Below are 20,266 nucleotides of genomic sequence, written 5' to 3' on the forward strand. Positions count from 1 at the left end.
TGCCCACTCATTTTCTAAATGCCAAGATGGAGTAAGTGGGCTGGGAGCGTGGCCTAGTGCTAGAGTGCTTGCCTAGTATGTACGAAGCCCTCAGTTCAATTCCTGGGTACCACATTCACAGAAAAAGCCTAAGGATAGTGCCCCAGGACTGGAAGGCAGTCATAAATCACTGCCTAAACTTCTGTGTGCCTGAGCTCTTTCCCCTGTGCTAGCAGCATAGGAGGGAAGGGCGGAGGCCATCACGATAGCCCAGCATTGATATTCGGCCAGCCATGTATCTCCTGGAGCAGTGACCCCTGCACCTGAGACAACTCCCGTTCTGTCTAGCTGTGGCCATATTTACTGGGTTGGCCGGCAGCTTGCCTAGTACCTGAACATGGCTGTAGAGAACAGCTCTTGAGTTGATGGTGACCCAGCCTTTCCAGTGACAGCTGAGGCGTTCTCACCCAGACATTTCCCCACCGCTGGAGCTGGGAGCCCTAGCCGAAACATGGGGCACCCGTGTCTTAGATGCAGCTAGCCCCAGCCCTTGGGTTTTCTGGATCTCTGCCCTCCCTTTTCTAGGATAAGTGACCAGCACTGGTTTCATACTGGAAACCACCATGCCTGCTTGAGTGCTTGTGTGTCCCTGGGTGCCAGTCTGTACACATTGGGAAAGCAGCAAGAATTATACTTGGATCTTCTCACTTGGGGCCCATACCCGTGAGCTACTCAGAAGATCTGAGGATTGCAGTTAAAAGCCAGCCCAGGCAGAAAGTACGTAAGACTCCTCTCCAATTAACTACAAAACACGCTGGAAGTGGAGCTGTGGCTCAAGTGTTAGAAAGCTCAAAGAGAGCACTGAGGCTGAGTTCAAGCCCCAGAACTGGCACAAAAGAAAAAATCTGGCCAGGAGTTTGGCCTAGTGGTAGAGTGCCTGCCTAGCATGGTGCTGAGGCTCAAGTGGTAGAACTCTAACCTAGAGAAAGCCCAAGGACAGTGCTCAGGCCCCGAGTTCAAGGCCCTGGAATGGCAAAAAGAAAAGAAAATTTGTAGTGCCCTAAGAGAAGGCACCCTGACCCAGAGGGACCGGATTTGTCCATTAGGTCTGCTGGGTCGGCCCTTGGTCCCATCCAGGGATGTAGCACCCACCCAAGCACTTGCTCATTTGACCAGGCCAACAACCCTCTTGTAGGATTGATTCCAAAGGGGACAAGAAGAAAAGTCTGGCAGGACCTGGAAGGGCTTCTTGGCCAAGCTGGAGGAAGTGGGCATGGGTGGGGACTTCTAGGTGCTCAGGGGTCTGTAGGGGAGCCAGTGCAGTGGGCAGACCCCACATGGACATCCTTACTGGCCCTTTCTGTCAGGGACAGCATCCCACCCCTAGACAGCCTGCGCCAGGACACTGGGCTTCCACTGTGCAGGTCTGGTTATACTGGAACTAGAGGTTGCAAGTCAAAACCCAAGATGGGAGCCGGGAGCTTGGCCTAGTGGTAGAGTGATTGCCTAGCATGAATGATTCTTCAGTACCACGTACATAGAAAAAAGCCAGAAGTGGTGCTGTGGCTTAAGTGGTAGAGCTTTAGCCTCGAAAAAAGTCCAAGGACAGTGCTCAGGCCCTGAGTTCTAGTCCCACACCTGGGGAAACACACACACACACACACACACACACACAGAACAAGAAGGGCCGGGTGTAGTGGCTCATACCTGTAGCCCTAGCTACTCAGGAGGCTGAGACCTGAGGATCACAGTTCAGAGCCAGCCCAGGTACTAAAGAGCATGAGCCTCATCTCCAATTAATCTCTAGAAAATGTGAAGTGGGGCTGTGGCTCCAGGGGTAGGGTGGTAGCCTTGAGCTGAAGAGATCGGGGAGAGCGCCCAGGCCCAGAGTTCAAGCCCCATGACCCACATGCTGCCCAAGCCATAAGCCAGAAGTGCAGCTCTGTCCAGCTCTCAGCTTAAGTCTGACTTCATTTTCAAACAGCCCCATTCTTGTCCTAGCCCAAGCACAGCCGAGCCCAAATCCACATTCTCCCCTCTACCTTCTGGAGTCTCAGCACCCGTAAACTTGTACACCTGCCACAACCCCTGCACATGGCCTCATGGAGCCTCAAAATCTGCTAGTCTAAAAGGTCCACTCTGGCTACCTCACTTCCCACCTGTGAGGAAAACTGTCCAGGCCCATGTTTCATCCAGAACAGTCTTCCAGGACTCGCTTGGCTCAGGAGGTCTGGCCTAGGCCCAGCCGTCAGCAGGCTCTTTCCCTGGCTCACTGCAGGCACCACATCTGCAGCATGCATGACCTGGCCACCCCACCCCTGCCAGTGTGACAGGCACATGGTGCCTTTTAGGACTGGGCCACTCCAAAGCTCCCAGCACCCCAGCCTTCCCATCCCACCCCTACTAAGGCACCCATCGTCACTTGAGCAGCCGTGCTGGGTAGGGCGCGCCTTACGGGCTGACAAACCTACGGCTGGCCCTGCAGACTCACCATTCTCAAGCTGGACAGTCCTGGAGGCAGCACCTGTGTGCAGCTGCTGGAGCCCGGGCAGGTGGGCTTCTCAGGGCCCCTCACCCTGTCTGGACAAATGTAAGGAGTTCCTGGCTTGCATCAGCTTGCCACACCGTTAAACTTGGGCCATCTTCAGCCTGGTTCCATGCTCACTGAACTTGGCTTCCCTTAATCCAGGGGGCATTTCACCCTTTCGGCCTGAGCTTGGCCTGGAGGAGCCTGGAAGGTTCCTGGAAGGACCATCTGACTACAATTCCCAAGGCAGCCCATCAGAGGGAATGGGTACCTGGATACCTCTGCCCAGATTTAGCCCCAAGGCTTTCGTCACTTGGGGGAATGAAAACCCTGGGCACGCTGTGGCAGCTAGGCTGAGCTGTTTTCAAAAAGGGCTGGGAGCTGGGTCCTGGCTGTTTCCTGATACCAGCAGGCCCCAGGCTGCCCCCGTAGCATGACAGGGATACTGAAGCAGGACTCTCAGACCCGGCCAGAGAATGCCTCTGTGCTCTCCACGAGACTGCCACTGGCCTCCAGGAAGAAAAGACTAAAGGCACTGGGCTCATTCCTTTCATCCACACTTGATATGTGTAGTATGTAGTGTGTGTGTGTGTGTGTGTGTGTGTGTGTGTGTGTGTGTGTGTGTGTGTGTTGCAAGTCCCTCTGGCTGGACTTGGGTCCAGAATCTCACTCCTGGTCAGCTTCTAATTAATTTCCCCCATTCCTCATAGGGAAAACTGGACTGAGTGGACTGGCATTCCCAAGCTTATAAGAACTTAGGCCCAGACCCCTAAACAGAGTCAGTGAGTGAATGGGTCTGGGAGACATGGGAAAGGCTCCATTCACTGGGCCTGGAGACGGCCCTGTTGCAGTTAGGACACCACCCTGGGGGTGCCTGGCTGCCCCTCTTAGACAAGCCACTTGCCTCTGACCAGCACTGGGCAGCAACTTCCTGTCCACACCTCACGACAAGGTTCCCTGTGTCCAGGCCTTTGTGAGGTGAGGGCAGAGGGGCACATGCTAGACCTAAACAGAACTTGGGGTACCTGTCTTAGGGTCCCAGCCCCCTTGTCACACGGGCACTGGGTACCATGTGTATGTCACCTAAGACAGGATCCACACAGCCAGACATTTAGGGGTAGCTAAGAAGCCTGCCTTCACCTCCAGAGTCCAGAAGCAGCAAAGCCAGGGCCAGACATGGGAAAGCAGGCTGCTCACTGCAGGGCCACGCAGGCCTGGCCGCCTCCTTCACTGCCACCACTCCCTGGCTGTGCACAAGAGGACCTAGAGGCTGCCTTTTGGGACACTGCGAGCCTGGAAGGGCCCAGTCTGCCCCCGGGTCCAGGTCAGGTGGCGAACCAAGACCTGCGGTCCCAGTTCTGCCCGCGAATCACCCGGCAAAGGAGACAAACGGGAACACTCCGTCCTGCGGGGTAGAAGCCCGCGGCCTGCTGGCCTCCGTGCTCTGGGGTGGCCTGAGAGCTCAGAGCCTGGGATGGAGGGCCCGGCACACCTGGACGCCTTTAATGCTTCCCAACGCTTGTTTAGAGAAGGTGAGCCTCTCGCTTTATTGTTAGCCACGTCTTCTCGGTCGGGGGCGAGGAGGGGCGCCGCGCTAGCCCGTGCAGGCCGCCTCGTCCTCGTCACTGCCGCCGTCGGGGGCCGCGTCCGTCCCAAAGTAGCGGTCGCCGAAGTTCCCTGGAGAGAGAGGCGGTCGGGGTCTGGGGGCCAGGCCCGGGGGGGCGGGGGGGGGAGCGGGGGCCTCACCGATGCCCGGGATGATGCGGAAGAGGTCGTTGACCCGCTTGTCCACGGCCGTGGTGATGATCCGCACCCGGGGGAAGGCGTAGGCCACCGAGTGCACGCCCATCTCCGCCATGAGCAGGGACAGCAGGAAGATCTTGTCCTCGGGCACGTCGTGGTCCTGCCAGGGTGGCCCGGTCAGTGCCCGCCCGGGGGCCGCCCGCCCGCCCCGCCCGCCCCGCCCCGGCCGCCGCCTACCAGGAGCACGCGCACGGCCATCATGGCCGCGGCCCCCGTGGACACCGTGCAGTCCATCAGGATCACGTGGTCCTCGCTGATGTCCTTGGGAAGCCTCAGGTAGTGGAGCTGCGGACGTCCGCAGCCTCAGCCCGGGCCCGACGGCCGCCCCGCGCCCGGCCCTGCGCCCGCCCTCTGCAGCCCGCCCCGCGCCCACCCTCTGCAGCCCGCCCCGCGCCCGCCCCGCAGCCCGCCCTCTGCAGCCCGCCCCGCGCCCGCCCTCTGCAGCCCGCCCCGCGCCCGCCCTCTGCAGCCCGCCCCGCAGCCGACCCTCTGCAGCCCGCCCCGCAGCCCGCCCTCTGCAGCCCGCCCCGCAGCCCGCCCCGCAGCCCGCCACGCGCCCGCCCTCTGCAGCCCGCCCCGCAGCCCGCCCTCTGCAGCCCGCCCCGCAGCCCGCACCTCGCCCGCCCCCCCCCAGCCCGCCCCGCGCCCGCCCTCTGCAGCCCGCCCCGCGCCCGCCCCCCCCCACCCCGCCCCGCAGCCCGCCCCGCGCCCGCCCTCTACAGCCCGCCCCGCGCCCGCACCTCGGCCACCCCCCCCCCGCCCGCCCCGCAGCCCGCCCTCTGCAGCCCGCCCCGCGCCCGCCCCCCCCAGCCCGCCCCGCAGCCCGCCCCGCGCCCGCCCTCTGCAGCCCCCCCCCGCCCGCCCCGCGCCCGGCCCTGCGCCCGCCCTCTGCAGCCCGCCCCGCGCCCACCCTCTGCAGCCCGCCCCGCGCCCGCCCCGCAGCCCGCCCTCTGCAGCCCGCCCCGCGCCCGCCCTCTGCAGCCCGCCCCGCGCCCGCCCTCTGCAGCCCGCCCCGCAGCCCGCCCTCTGCAGCCCGCCCCGCAGCCCGCCCTCTGCAGCCCGCCCCGCAGCCCGCCCCGCAGCCCGCCCCGCGCCCGCCCCGCGCCCGCCCTCTGCAGCCCGCCCCGCGCCCGCAGCCTCAGCCCGGGCCCGACGGCCGCCCCGCAGCCCGCCCTCTGCAGCCCGCCCCGCAGCCCGCACCTCGCCCGCCCCCCCCCAGCCCGCCCCGCGCCCGCCCTCTGCAGCCCGCCCCGCGCCCGCCCCCCCCAGCCCGCCCCGCAGCCCGCCCCGCGCCCGCACCTCGGCCACCCCCCCCCGCCCGCCCCGCAGCCCGCCCTCTGCAGCCCGCCCCGCGCCCGCCCCCCCCAGCCCGCCCCGCAGCCCGCCCCGCGCCCGCCCTCTGCAGCCCGCCCCGCGCCCGCACCTCGGCCACCCCCCCCCCGCCCGCCCCGCAGCCCGGCCCCCAGCCCGGCCCGCACCTCGGGCTCCCCGGTCAGCTGGTTGGTCTGGATGAGGATGGTGCCGATCCGCACGTCCTTGCACACGGCGCGCAGGGCGGGCTCCATGGTCTCCCCCGCCCGCAGGATGGACACGCCCGTGATCTGGGGGGTGAGCGAGCCGGGGCCTCCAACCTCCCCACCCCGGCCGCACCCCCGACGCAGGCCCCCCGCCCCCCCAGGCCCCCTGCCCACCCCACCCCGGCCCTCCCCCCCCGCCCTCCCCGCAGGACCCCCGCCCTCCCCCCAGGACCCCCACCTGCTTCCCGGCGTAGCACTTGCCCGCGTAGTCCTGGCCCTGCGGGGTCTGCACCACGCAGTCCTGCACGCACGGGGAGGGGGCGTTCGCTCGCGCTCCGAGCAGGGATCCGTTCCCCCCCCCGCCCCCCCCCCCGCACCCGGAAGGGCAGGAAGGAGAGGGCGCGCTCCGAGCAGGGATCCGCCCCCCGCCCCCCCCCCCCGCCCTCCCCGCAGGACCCCCCCCCTTCCCCCTGCCCACCCCCCCGTCCTCCCCCCAGGACCCCCCCCCCGCACCTGGAAGGGCAGGAAGGAGAGGGCGTGCTCGATCAGCAGCCTCATCAGCCTCTTGGAGTAGAAGATGAACTCATCCCGGCTAGTCTCCTTGTCCCTGGGGACGGGGCGAGCTGAGCCCGGGGCGCCCCGCCCTCCCCCGCCCCCGCCCCTCCCCTCCCCCCCAGCTCACCTGATGATGGTGTGCATGCCGCGCACCTGGGGCGTGCTCTTGAGGACACTCAGTGTCCGGGGGAGTGGGTGGCACTGGTGAGCTGAAGCCAGCGCGGCCCTGGGGGACAAACCAGGGCAGGGGCTGCTCACGAGTGGGGCACCAGGTCAGAGCCCCTCTCTCCCCTCAGGATGGCTGCACCCCTCGGTGCATGTGCAGGTGAGAGCTGGCTGCCTGGCTCTGAACTGCCAGGGAAAGGTGACAAAGCCGGCGCAGCTGCTGCCATTGGCCCCAGGAGAGGAGCTGGGGCTTGAGGTGCCCCTCCTAGGCTGGGAGGAGGCAGGGGGGCAGGTGAGACCCCCTCCTGGTGGAGCAGCGGGGCTGTGGGGGAGCCCTGTGTAGGCTTCTCCTCTGTCCCTATCTGGAGAGGGGGCGAAGCTGGCTCAAGGCTGGTGCAGCTGCCCCACCCACAGCCCCAGCCGGGGACAGAGTCAGAGGGGAGTGAGGAGCAGTAGGAAGGGACAGTGGAGGGGGAGCAGGGGTGGGGAGGGCGGTGAGCAGAGAAGGGAGGAGGCGGCAGGAGCAGTGCAGGATGGTGGGGTGGCACACAGCGCGGCACAACCAGAGCGCGCTCTGCTCACATATCCCAACGCAGCTTCCTCTGCTCGCCAGGTGAAGAGCGTGTTCAGGGAGGGAACAAGGCAGGAAACGGGTTTACAAAGAGGAAAAGAACAAAGAGAAGACCACTTAGTGAGTGGGGGCAACAGCAGCGTTCCTGCAGAGGAAGCAGGAGGCCAGGGCCACAGCCTTGGCCCCGGATGGCACGGTGTGGCACGCTAGCCATCCTAGGTGTAACCCCTCCCTCCTACCACCAGCAACGTCCTGGGGCCTGTGCAGCTGGCCACGTCTTTGGCTGACCTGAGAACAGAAAGTGGAGCTGGCTACACCCAGAAACTTTTCTCGGAAGGTCTTGGGGAGGCCCAGTGGGCAGTCGTGTAGGAGCGAGAGGCAGCATGGCTAAAGACGGCCCGGAGGCATTTCAACCCCCCTGAAGCACTTACTTCACCTTCACGTGGAGCTCCCAGGGCCGTGGGGTGTCCACAGGTAGCCCAGCTTGGGAGCAGGGTGGGTCCCTGGCACTGACCCCACTCACACCCCTGCCTAGGGGCTCTGGTAGGACAATGTGACACAGCCCAGCCCAGCCCTACTCCCCAGCCAGAGGTGCCAACCCTGCTTCTCCTGACTTGGGCTGCAGCTTGAGGAGAGAGCTGGAGCACAGCAGGGGAAGCTGGGCAAGGAGGGAAGAGCAAGGCCAAACCTTGGCCACCACACCAGGAGATATAGCCATCCTGGAGTGAGAGCCAGGCCCAGGCCCTGTCACCCCTGCCTTGCAGGCCTGGCACAGAGCTGTGCTGTCCCCAGTGGACAGCCCCACACCAAAAAGGAGCCTCCACCAAAGTCTGGCCAACACAGGGACCGCATGACCTTGGAAATTTTAGCCTCTCTGTGCCAGCAAAGGGAAGCAGAAGAGGACTGGGGCTAGCAGAGTCCTCTGTCGGCCACCTGGCTGGGTGACAGCCAGCCTGGAGCTCCATGAGGATGTTGGAAATACCTCCATCTGTGCAGACTGCTGCGGAAGTCTTACCTGACGCTGAGTTCACGCTGTGGCAGCAACACAGGGAGATACAAGGGAACGGGGGATGCATCAGTGACCAGGGCAGTGGCCAGGCCACTCCTACCCACCCAGGAACGGGCACACTGCAGCCCCATGGGGAAAAGGCTCAGGTGGCTGCCCACAGTGGGAGGGGGTGAGTTTCTAAGGATCTTTACCTCGGTTGGAACCTGTGGCTCTAGTCTGGGAATAGCCAGGACCTCTGAACTACATTCTGCAGACCCCATGCCTCTAGCAGTCTATTAGATCTGCATCAGACTTGAAGACCCAGCCAGGAATGCCTGCTGTGGAACCTCTAGTGGGACAGCAGGGCTTCCATAGTAATCCACTGAGAAAAAGAGGGGCCCCTGGCTGGATGTGGAACTGAGTGCCAAAGCTACCATCTCAGGCTGGTGGGACAGTGGGTCATCACTGTCGCTCGCGCACACCCTCCATGCAAAGCCAGCCTCTGGCCAGATGACGGCAGCAGGGACCCAGCACCCGTCCCAGAGGGCGGGGACTGGCTCAACAAGCTAACAGCACAGGCCGAGGACATTCAGAGGCTGGTGGCTGCAGGTGTGAGTGGACACACGGGAGTGGGGGTTTAGGGATAAACAGGCTGTAGAAGGGAAGGGGAAGCGGTGGGGAGGGGTCCAGGCGCTGCCTGGCCGGCTTACCTCCTCCAGCTGGCTGTGCACATGCTGCACAATCAAGTCAATGGCCACCGAGTTCCCACTGCCTGCAGGGGAGCAGCGAGGAGGGACGCTCAGAGGCCCGGCTGTCTGTCCGCCCCACCCAAGCCCCGCCCTGGTGGCCTGGTGGGTTACCTCTGGGCACCACAATGTCTGCCAGACGCATGGTGGGCTGGATGTACTGGTCAAAGGCGGGCTTCACGAACTTATTGTACTGCTTGATGACGCCCTCGATGTCTCGGCCTCGCTCACTGATGTCCCGGCGAAGGCGCCGCACCAAGCGGATGTCAGAGTCTGTGTCCACGAAGATCTTCATGTCCAGAAGCTGGAGCAGGGCAGGGAGCAGGGCTGAGGCCTGTGCCCACAGGGGCCTCGTGTGGCAGAGGAGTCCTCGTGGGGTCGGCGGCCTTGGTGAGGCCGCGGGGCGGGGGGGGGGGGGGATGGCACTCCTCGGGTTTGGCCAGAGGCATGGAGTGGTGGGGGTGAGAACACTGGGCCAGGGTGCTGAGGGCTCGAGACAGGAGCTGGGCCAGGCAGTTCAGTACTGCTGTGACTTCACCTAATGTATCTCCCAAAACCCGAGGGCAGGGGCTTGATGAACTCTGGGCATGGCCCCCACCCAGGCAGAGGTGTGACAGAACCATGTAAGGATGCAGGTTGCTGTGTGCATGGGAGCGGGGGGGGGGGGTCACACTTCATGCTGCACTGGAGGTGCAAGGTGATCTGCAGTCAAATCGCTGACCTCAGGTCTTCACTTGTCCCTCAGCAAGGAACAAGAATAACAAAAGCACCACAGACATAAACAGGCCCCAGAGGGTGGGAGGAGGAGCCGCAATCCCCCCTGCAGCCAAACCCCATCTGGTGGACCACACTGCACCCCGGGGCATGAGGAGAGGCAGGACATGCTTGGAGGATGCTGGGATGCGGTGTGGAGGCCTTGGGGTGGGACAGCGGGGAAGCCCATGGCATGTTCTCACCTCCAGCAGGGTCTTGTCCGCAAAGGCCATGATACCCTCAAATATGATGACATTTGCACCATACAACGTTTTCTGCAAAGGAACCTCGAGCGTGTCGATACCCAGCTCAGGCCTCTGCTCCCTCTGCAGCCCTGCAGCCCTGCAGCCCTCAGTCCCCAGGCCTACCCAGTCCTTCTTCCGGCTGTGGGTGGTGAAATCATAGATGGGTACTTGAACACTCCTGCCCTGCTTCAGCTTCTTGAGAGTAGAGATGATGAGGTCAAAGTCAAAGGCATCGGGGTGATCGAAGTTGAAGTTGTTGTGAGCAGCCTGCTCCTGCTGCTGCTGCGTCAGGACCTGGGGGCGGCGGGGGTGCAGGCGGGGCTGTGCTTTTCCACAGCCCTCAGACCATGCAGGCCCAGGGACTGCATTCCGGGATTTGCAGGGGGCCAGGATGGAGGAGTCTCACCTTGTAGAAGGAGTCCATGGAAAGCAGGACCACCCAGGGCACGTCCAGGGCCTCGATGATCATCCTGGCCACAGTGGTCTTCCCAGAGGCACTGCCGCCCCCCAGACCTGTTGGGAGCAGAGACCCGGCGGTTAGGAGCAGCTGGACTGGCCAGACAGATGGGCCCTACCAGTGCCTGCCCACACTGTTCTCACCAATAGCAAAGGCCTCCTTAGACTGCGTGCCATGCTCATTGTACCAGGGCGGCCGTCCAGCCGTGTAGATAGTACGTTTGCTTGTGCGCAGCAGGGGCGGCTCAGACTTACACTGGCTGGTGGTGCGTTTCCGGGGTGAGCGCCCAGTACCAACGGGTGGGAGAAGTCTGTCCAAGGACCCTGTGTTGCCACTGTGAAAAGGGACACACTCAGTGTCTACCACAGCTGCTGACCTCCGGGATGGCCACCTCATGCTCCAGGAGGGCAGGCACAGCATGGCCAAGGTGGATGGGCTCAACTAGAAGCATAAGAGATCTGCCTGTTGAGCTGGGCACCGTGGCTCACGGCTGTAATCCTAGCTACTCAGGAGGCTGAGATCTGAGGATCCAGGTTCAAAGCCAGCTCAGACATTCAGTGACTTTTTTTTTTTTTTCAGTCATGGGGCCTGGATTCTAGACCTGGGCCCTGTCCCTGAGCTCTTCAGCTCAAGGCTACCACCTTACCCCTTGAGCCACAGCGCCACTTCTGGTTTTCTAGTGGTTAATTGGAGATGAGAGTCTCACCATCCTTAGTGCTTTGAACTGTGATCCTCTGCTCTCAGCTTCCTGAGGAGCTAGGATTAAAGACATGAGCCACTGTGCCCGGCTAGTCAGTGAGACTCTTATGTCCAATTAACCACCAGAAAACCAGAAATGACACTGTGGCTCAAGTGGTAGAGCAGTAGATAGCGTTGAGCTGACAGGGACAGCATCCAGGCCCAGAGTTCAAGCCCTGTGGATGACAAAAAACAAAAACAAAGCAAAACAAAAAGAAACCTGGTTGTGTCTAGTCTATAAGGGTTATGGCATAGGGTGAATATGGTGCAGACAGAGCCTCGGACCATCTGTCCACAGCAAGGACAAAAGAACAGCAAACAGAGATGAGAAAATAAGAAAGCACCATCTCAGCAGCAGCTCCTCCGTGTAGACCGCCCAGGGCCTGGTCCCGGAGGACACAGGCAGGCACGAGGGTAAGAAGACCCCCTGAGGACTGCCTTCTTCCTCCTTCATTCTAGGCAGGCTGGTCACTGCCAACCTGCAGGCCAAACCCTTCAAGAGATGGAGAGTAGTGCACAGGCCAGATGCCTGTGAGAGCAAGGCCATGTGCTAGGCAGTGGCCTGGCCTGGCCTCTCTGGTTGTCAGAAAGCACGACAGACCAGCTGGGTGGCCCCACAATAGACACCTTCAGCAATGTGCAAATGCCACCAGTCTGGGCTGCTTGGGAGCTGACCCTGTGAGCTACACTGAGGCTATGAAAGAGAAATGTGTCTTGAATGAGGCACAGAACTGCACCTTATCTACCTACACCCCATTGGGCTACTGCTGCCCTCACGATTGCTGTGCCATTTATGGCTACAGCCTCCAAACCTAGAGGAGAGCTTCTAAGAAGGCTTCTCAGTCTGTCCTGTATGTCTGGTGTGCAGTTGTCATAGGGACAAGACCCAGGTTGAGCAGACTGGCTCCTGCCTGTCAAATGGCCCCAGCATCACCTCTCAGGATGCCCAAGAGGCTTTCAGGTCAGTGGTGTGGCCAGATGAGTCACGTCCCTCCTGAGTGGACCATGGGGGATGGTGTCAGAGCCCAACGGACAGAAAGGTGATCTATATGCATGGCCAATAGTACAGGACCAGACCTTTGCGGATCCCTCCAGAAGCAACACTGCCAACTGCAAGGTCTGGAGACCCATAAGTGATGGAATACTGCACAAAATACCAGGTAAAGCTGAGATAAATGCAGTGAGTCTTCAGGTATGCATAGGGCAGGTATCTTTGGAGCACAGTTATGTGAGAAAAGCAAATTGAAATATGATTCCATTTATGTAAACAGCAGCAGATGGAGAATGCTTGTTCAAAGCTGAAGATGAGGCTCAGGGTTAGAAGGCTTAAGTTTGATTCCCAGCAATGCCAGAATAAATCAAAGATGTTCCCCTGGCTGTGCTCAGCACCAATGAACAAGGCATGAACGCCCTGAAAAGCTGGGATTCGATATCACTCTGGGCACCAAAACTTGGGACAGGGACTTCCTTCCCATGAAACTGTCTTACAGGTAGCAATGATTTTGGTATCAAAACGCAAACCGGCATGGCAGCCCACCCCGTCATCCTGGCTACTCAGGAGGCTGAGATCTGAGGATCAAGGTTCAAAGCCAGCCTGGGCATAAAAAGACCTGAGACTCTTATCTCCAATTAACCTCTAGAAAAGGGGAAGTGGGGCTTGGCTCAAGGGTAGGGTGGTAGCCTTGAGCTGAAGAGCTCAGGGACAGCGCCCAGGCCAAGTTCAAGTCCCATGACCCACAAACATACAGACAAACAAACCAGGGGCCAGGAGTTTGAACTAGTGATAGAGTGCTTGCCTAGCATGCACAAAGACCAGGGTTTGATTCCTCAGTACCACTACATAGAAAAGCTGAAGTGGTGGTGTGGCTCTAGTGGTAGAGTGCTAGCCTTGAGGAAAGCCCAAGGACAGTGCTCAGGTACTGAGTTCAAGCTCCAGGAATGAATGGCAAAAAAAAAAAAAAAGGAAGGAAGGCAGGAAACACAAAACCCCCATACCTGAGTTTATCTGGGAAGCTCCTCCTGCCATCATGAATCCTGTCTCCAGGCCCCAAGGAGGCCTGCTTCCCAGGCAGACTGGGACAGGTATGGGCTGCTGTGAGGCCGCAGCAGGGGACAAACTGTCTAAGTTAGTGTATATTAGAACACAGCCTGGACAAACTTCCTTCCCTTTTTCATAGTGCTGGTGTTTGAACTGAGGACCCTTGCACTCAAGCTACATCTTGAGCCGTTCTTTTTTTTTTTTTTAAACTTTGGTGCCAGTACACAGGCCTGGGGGGACTGTCCCTTTGTTTTGGTTGATTTTGTTATGTGCTGGCTCTAAGGTTTTTTGCTTAAGTCTAGTGCTCTACCACTTGAGCCACAGCTCTACTTCTCACTTTTTGTGGTTAACTGATAAGAGTCCTACATACTTTCCTGCCCTGGCTGAACTGCAAATCTTCAGATGTCAATCCCCTAAGTAGTCAGATGTGAGCTATCAGTGCCTGGTTTCCCAGGGCCAGGATGTATTTCTGCTTCCTGTTATAGTTGGGATGACAAGTATACATGTCAGGCTTTTCTGGTGAGATGGGACCTCTCATTTTTTTGACTAGGGTGGCCTGGAATGAGAATTCTGGGACAAACTTCTTTTGATTTCTACAATAGCTTAACTTCTCCAGCTTGGGAACACTTATGTTTCCGGGTACTACCAGAGCTCAGCAGGGACCCAATCCAGGAACACTGTGTTAAAACACAGTGGAAGCCTGCCAGGCACTCGTGGCTCGCATCTGTAATCCTCGCTGCTCAGAAGACTGAGATCTGAGGATCATAATTTTCAGCCACCCTTGGTAAAAATAGTCTGTGAGGGGCCAGGAGTTTGGCCTAGTGGTTAAAGTGCTTGCCTAGCATGCATGAAGACCCGGGTTCGATTCCTCGGTACCACATACATAGAAAAAAAAAAGCCTGAAGTGGTGCTGAGGCTCAAGTGGTAGAGCTCTGACCTTGAGAAAGTCCAAGGACAGTGCTCAGGCTCTGAGCTCAAGCCCATAACTGGCACAAAAAAAAAAAAATAGTCTGTGAGACTTGCTTTCTTTCTTTTTCTTTCTTTGCCAGTCCTGGGGGTTGAACTCAGGGCCTGGGCATTGTCATTAGGCTTCTCAAGGCTAGAGCTTTACCACTTGAGCTACAGCACCACTTCCAGCTTTTTTTTTTTTAATATGTGTGGTATGGAGGAATTGAACTCAGGTTTTTGTGCATGCTAAGCAAACACTCTACCACTAGGTCAAACTCCAGCCAAGACTCTCTTTCCCTCCTTTTCTTTTTTTTTTTTTTTTTTTTGCCAGTCCTGGGCTTGAGCTCAGGGCCTGAGCACTGTCCTTGGACTTTCTCAAGGCTAGAGCTCTACCACTTGAGCCTCAGCACCACTTCTGGCTTTTTTTCTATGTATGTGGTACCAAGAAATTGAACCCGGGTCTTCATGCATGCTAGGCAAGCACTTTAACCACTAGGCCAAACTCCCGGCCCTTTCCCTCCTTTTCTTACTTTCCCTTTCTTTTTTTTTTTTCTTTGCCAATCCTAGGGCTTGAACTCAGGACCTGGGCACTGTCATTAAGATTTCTCAAGGCTAGCACTCTACTACTTGAACCACAGCACCACTTCTGGCTTTTTCTATGTATTTGGTACTGAAGAATTGAACTGAGGGCTTCATGCATGCTAGGCAAGCACTCTACCACTAGGCCACACTGCCGGCCCATGGGAGACTCTTATTTTCAACAAGCTACTCAGAAAAAGCTGGAAGTAGCTCAAGTGGTAGAGTGTTGGCCTTGAGCACCAAGAGGCCCAAGCCCTAAGACCCAGGAGTAGAAAAAAAAAATGAACAAGTAGACATCTCACCTGTGTTAAGTCAAACTGGCAGCACTCAGACACAGACACACACACACACACACACACACACACACACAGCACAGCCATAAAGAACAGGGAAATGACCCATCTGTATCTGATTTGGAAAACATGGGAACTTTTCCTTGGAGAACAGGCAGGCCTACCTGTTTCTGTATCATCCATCATCAGGAGAGCTTGGGGAGTGAGTGAAGGGATTAATTAGCCAGTCTGCTGTACTTAGCCTCATTTCTGTGGCTCCAGAGGCTGAGCACAAGTAAGACAGTCAGACATACTGAGTTGGTAAAGTGGGGGTCCTGCACTAAGATGGAGCAAGTACCCACAGCATGAAGAAAACAGGTCAGGATGTTAAGGAGCCTCCTGAAGGCTGCCCTCTGCATTGCTCAGGCCTGCTTAGATGTTCCCAGATCCCCAGACGGAGGGCAGATGACTGCTTTCCTAATCTACCAGCAGTAAACAAATGAGTCCCTGAGACTCACCTCTGGGCTACTGCTCCCAGTGGAGACAGCTCTGGAGAGTGGGTGGAGCCTGCAGGGCCCCTAAGCTAGGAGATGCCAGTCAGATAATGACAGACATAGCCCTTCCAGAGGCCACAGTAGGCAGACAACAAACATAAGCCATTTGTCTACTCTCAGTGCCTCCCTCCTGATCCAAAAGAGACTGTCCTCTGCCCCGAACCTCAGGGACAAAATTCCCATCCTGACAGAAGCAGACAGACACTGGAAAGGGGAACCAGAGCTGTCCCTGTGTCCCTGTGGCTTTATCATACAAGGCTCCTTGGGAGCCTTTAAGTCCCCCATGACTACCACCCCAGACTTTGTTTTCCTGCCAGCCCTAGTACTGAGGGTACTCAGCTTTTTGTGAATCACAGCCTCATTCTGTGTGTGTGTGTTAGTCTCACAGACAACCAGGTACCAGTAGTGGCTCACACCTGTAATCCTAGGTATTAAGGAGGCTGAGACCTGAGGATCACAGTTCCATGCCAGCCCAGGAAGGAAAGTCCTTGAGATTGTTTATCTCCAATTAACCACCAGAAAGCCAGAAGTAGAGCTGTGGCTCAAAGGACTACAGCACTAGCCTTGAGCGAAAAGGCAAAGGGACGCACCCCAGGTTCCGAGTTCAAGTTCCATGACTGGCCAAAAGAAAAAAAATTGTACAGACTTTCCTGCCTTGGCTGGCTCCAAAGCACAATCTTCGGGTCTTAGCCTCTTGAATAGCTAGGATTACAAGTATGAGGCCTGGGCGCTGTCCCTGAGCTCTTCAGCTCAAGGCTACTGCTCTACCACTTGAGCCACAGCACCACTTCCAGTTTTCTGGTGGTTAAGTGGAGATAAGTCCCATGAACTTTTAGTGCCCGGGCTGGCTTTGAACCCTGATCCTCAGATCTCAGCCTCCTGAGCAGCTAGGGTGACAGGCGTGAGGCACACTGTTGAGAAGGCTGCTTTGCCGCACCTCTACCATACCTCCCTTGCTATGGGGTCTAAACCACCAGGGTCTGTCAGCACCAAACTCAGCTCCACTGCCTTTCTTCAAATTAGTCTTTGCCTCTGGAAGCCAGGGACAAAGCCCCACCCAAGTTTTCAACAAAGGTACTTCTTGAATGGAGAAAGTTATACAAAGGATCTTTTTTTTCTTCCCTACGGTTAGGTATCTAAGCGCTTTCTTCCAAATGCTTACTAGGACTGTACACTCTCAAAACTTTCAATCTAGGATCTTATTTTCTACAGATGAACTAGCGTGTATCTTTCCAGAAAAAGAATCTCAAAGAAAAGGATTATGAGTCACAACAGATGTAACACTTATCACCCACAGCCCCAACTAAGCCACGCCTGCAGCCCAAGCTCTGCTAAGCCCTCAGGAGTGCCTGCCAGCCTGTTTGTTTCCTGAGATCCATAGACACGCATCATGCGCACTGGTCTCCAGTGGTCCGCTCACTGTGGAAGTGGCTCTTCTTGTCGGCAAGACTCTGATGCAACTCACCTGTCTTCTGTTCCAAGGGTCCAGCACCCTGAGATCCTGATGCCAGGGTAAGCTGGGGGGCTGCTCATGGCCGAGGGTGCAGGTGGGGCCCCGGGTGTGTGTGGCCTAGGTGTTGGCAGTTAGGGTGGGTATTACTACCTTGAACCCACAGCCACCCCCAAGGACAGCTCAGGAAGAAGCTCTGGCCAGCTGAGCTGGGTCTCCATGGAGGAGACACTCCTACAGGCAGCACAGCAGGAAACTCACTGCCCCTCCCCCATCCCCCAGCAGAGGCAGCCTCCACCAGGAGTGGGCACAACAGCTGGGAGGCCCCAGGAGTCAAAACACACTCACTGTCAGCTTCAGAGGCCAAGACCACAGGCCTAAGAGGATCACTCAGTGACGCTTGTACACCAGATATTAATAGCACCAGCTCTGTGGCCTGGACAATCCCGCAGCCAACCAGCAGTCAATGTGCGCTACCCTGTGTGCAGGCTGGCATGCTCACCAGACTGTACTAGCTAGGATTCCCAGGAACACACACAGCTGTCCTTGCCCCACCATTCACACAAGACAGGGAAATCCGAGGACCCTGCTGACCAGACGCTCAGCAGTGCTGAGCTGGAGGACCCCACCCTTGGCCCCAGGGTATCTCTGACTGGCATAAACAAATCTGAAACCCTACCTCCCCACGTCCCAGAATAACTGCCCCACCCCCACCTCAGAGTCCTGGGGAAGGTCCTTTTGCCCACTTAAGTGCTTAGCAATCAGCTGGGGACAACCCCACCCAGGGAGGAACAGCTGAAATTCTTTTACTGACTTATGGGATTTGCCCAGAGGGTCCTGCTGGCCCCAGACCTTCTTCCAGAGTAGTGGGCAGTGTGTACCGACCCTGATCCTGGGAGAGGTCTCCTTGCAGTGAGACTGGGTTGGCCAGGGCTCAAGGAAAAGGCCATGCACACCTGAGGGGCCACGCCTGGGAGCTGCCCTGGAGATGTTCTCCCAGACACAGGTCTGTGTCTGCCTCCCCTCAGTAGGCCCCCGAGTCAGGCAGGCCTATCTCAAAAACTTCTCCCATCTAACCCCACTCTCAAGGGCTGGTTGCCTTTACTCTAGTCCTGGCAGGACCTGGCCCACCCTCAGGGAAGTTTAAGTGGTCCTGGGTATCGGTTTCCTGACTTGGCAACTTACTACCTGAGGAGCAGTGGAGACTCAGGCTGGTCATACTTGTCCTTTACCTCAGCTGGCCCCGCCTATGGGTAGACACCAAGATTCTTGGGAAGCCACATTACCAGCCATGAAAGGGGAGGTCCGAGTCCAGATACAGCCCACCCACAACCTGCTAGTCCACTTTCCAACAGAACCCTGTGCCTCCAGTGGACCAATTTCTCCTACCGGGGTTTGCTCTTGTTTCAAGTGTGTGAGCCTGAGGCAGATGGAAGTTGTCATCCTACTCATCTCAGCAAATAAGCATCACGGCTACCAGTCCTGGGCTTGAACTGAGGGCCTGAGCACTGTCCTTGGGCTTTCCTCAAGGTTAACACTCTACCATGTGAGCCACAGCACCACTTCTGGCTTTTCTGTGTATGTGGTACGGAAGAATAGAACCCAGGTCTTTGTGCATGCTAGGCAAACTACCACTAGGCCATATGCTTTACTCTTTACTCTCTCCTGGTCAATCCTGTCATAGCAATGTCTGGTGGGGCTCAGACTGCTCCATCGCCACCATCTTGCCACTCCTGGCCAATTAGGTACACTACAGATAGACTGGGGACAAGATTCAAGCGGTATGTGATCTGCACAAAGCCCTGAGTTTAAACCCAGCACCCCACCAAAAAAGTGGGAGATGAGCCGGGAGTCTGGCCTAGTGGCCAAACTTCTAGTGACAGGGCTCGATTCCTTGGTACCACATACCTAGAAAAAAAGCCAGAAGTGGTGCTGTGGCTCCACTCAAACAGTAGAGCTCTCGCCTTGAGGAAAAACAACAACAAAAAAAACCCCAAGGAGGGGCCGGGAGTTTGGCCTAGTGGTTAAAGTGCTTGCCTAGCATGCATGAAGACCCGGGTTCGATTCCTCGGTACCACATACATAGAAAAAAGCCGGAAGTGGTGCTGAGGCTCAAGTGGTAGAGCTCTAGCCTTGAGAAAGTCCAAGGACAGTGCTCAGGCCCTGAGCTCAAGCCCAGGACTGCCACCCCTCCCCCCCAAAAAAAAAGCGGTAGCAGGTGCCCCATAGTTAATAAAGAACACCAAGGCAGTAGGTAAGACATGTAAACAGTTCTCAGATCTGCTGGCACACAACCTCCATGCCAGCAGACAAAACAACCAGCACCACATGTCCGCGGAGACTGCGGAGGGCCGGCGTGGACGGCGCCCGCCGGCAGGGCTGCCTGCAGTCGCGGCCGCCCCCTGGGCTCTGACTCATTCAGAGCTGTCTCGGGCCGATTGCACAGGGGAGGTGGGGGCGAGCTGCCTGCCGGCAGCAGTGCTCTCCCGGCCTCCACAGCCCTGTCTCCCTCAGACTGCAGCGGACAGGTGCAGGGACGGCGCCGCCAAGTGTAGACCGCAGGCCGGGGCCGGACCCGGCCCACCCACCCGCGGTGCTTCCTCCCGAGCCTTGTTTGCGGGCTCCACGTCGCCGCCCGCCAGGCAAACGCTCCCGGGTCCCCGGGGCTGGACGGCTTCGAGCGCCCGCAGACCGCGCCGCGCCGGAAGGGCCCTACGGCGCAGCTGCGAGTGTGGCCCCGCCCCCGCGGCCACATCCGGGAGGCGCCCCTCCCGCCCAGGTAGGCCGGCCTAGGGGGACGATCGATGGGTCGGCAGCCCTGCGCCACCTCCCTCCCAGAGCCAAACCAGTGGGCGGAGGTGGGCAGGGGCGGGCCGCGCACCCAGCCAGCATGGCCGCCCAGGATCCAGAGGCCTCTCCGACAGACCCCCGCCCGCCTCTCGTGGAGGGGAGGTACTGACGGGGGGCGGAGGGAGGGGTGCGGGGCAGCGGGGAGGCGGCGCCGCGCGGGCCGGCCGGGCTCCGGGCAGGACCTGCGGAGGCCTCCCGGCCGCGAGGCGCCCCTCCCGCCCTGCCCTGCCCCAGCAGATCCGAGGCGCGCGCGCGCGCGCGCGCGCGGCCTCCGCCCTCCGGCCGGCGCCTACCGGTCCTCGCATGCGGTCTCGCTCGGCTCCGTCGGCCCACCCGAAGAGTCCTGGTTCGCGGCGGGCGGCGGGGGCGAGGGGGCGGCGTCCGCGGAGGCCAGCGGCGACGCGGCCATGGCGTCCCGAGACCGGGTGGCGGCCGAGGAGCCGCGCGGGCGGCCAGGGGCACTCGTGGACTACAAGTCCCACAAGCCCTCGCGGCCGGCGTGCCCCTCCCCCCACAAACTCAGCCGCACAA

At 59.0% G+C, this 20,266-nt stretch overlaps 1 protein-coding gene across 4 annotated transcripts; it reads right to left on the reverse strand.

Moving 5' to 3' along the window:
* Window positions 1-3,912: 3,912 nt before the first annotated feature.
* On the reverse strand, window positions 3,913-20,198 carry Uckl1 (uridine-cytidine kinase 1 like 1). Of its 4 annotated transcripts, none has more exons than XM_090352667.1 (15): window positions 20,029-20,198; window positions 10,450-10,640; window positions 10,256-10,362; window positions 9,973-10,143; window positions 9,808-9,879; window positions 8,966-9,155; window positions 8,816-8,877; window positions 8,133-8,149; window positions 7,357-7,405; window positions 6,509-6,607; window positions 6,065-6,127; window positions 5,788-5,910; window positions 4,487-4,594; window positions 4,253-4,409; window positions 3,913-4,183 (listed from the first exon to the last, which is right to left on the reverse strand). In XM_090352667.1, the coding sequence occupies exons 1-15, from the start codon at window positions 20,142-20,144 to the stop codon at window positions 4,101-4,103; spliced, it is 1,608 nt and encodes a 535-aa protein (XP_090208793.1). In that variant the 5' UTR covers window positions 20,145-20,198; the 3' UTR covers window positions 3,913-4,100. The 4 variants fall into 4 exon arrangements, with proteins under 4 accessions (XP_090208793.1, XP_090208792.1, XP_090208794.1 ...); XM_090352666.1 differs by lacking the exon at window positions 7,357-7,405 and adding an exon at window positions 6,340-6,433 and having other exon boundaries at window positions 20,029-20,197; XM_090352668.1 differs by lacking the exon at window positions 7,357-7,405 and adding an exon at window positions 6,340-6,433 and having other exon boundaries at window positions 10,561-10,640; window positions 20,029-20,196.
* Window positions 20,199-20,266: the final 68 nt, after the last annotated feature.

Source organism: Megascapheus bottae, chromosome 18 (assembly GCF_031878675.1).
Source record: "Megascapheus bottae isolate mThoBot1 chromosome 18, mThoBot2.hap1, whole genome shotgun sequence".
Classification (NCBI taxonomy): Eukaryota; Metazoa; Chordata; class Mammalia; order Rodentia; family Geomyidae; genus Megascapheus; species Megascapheus bottae.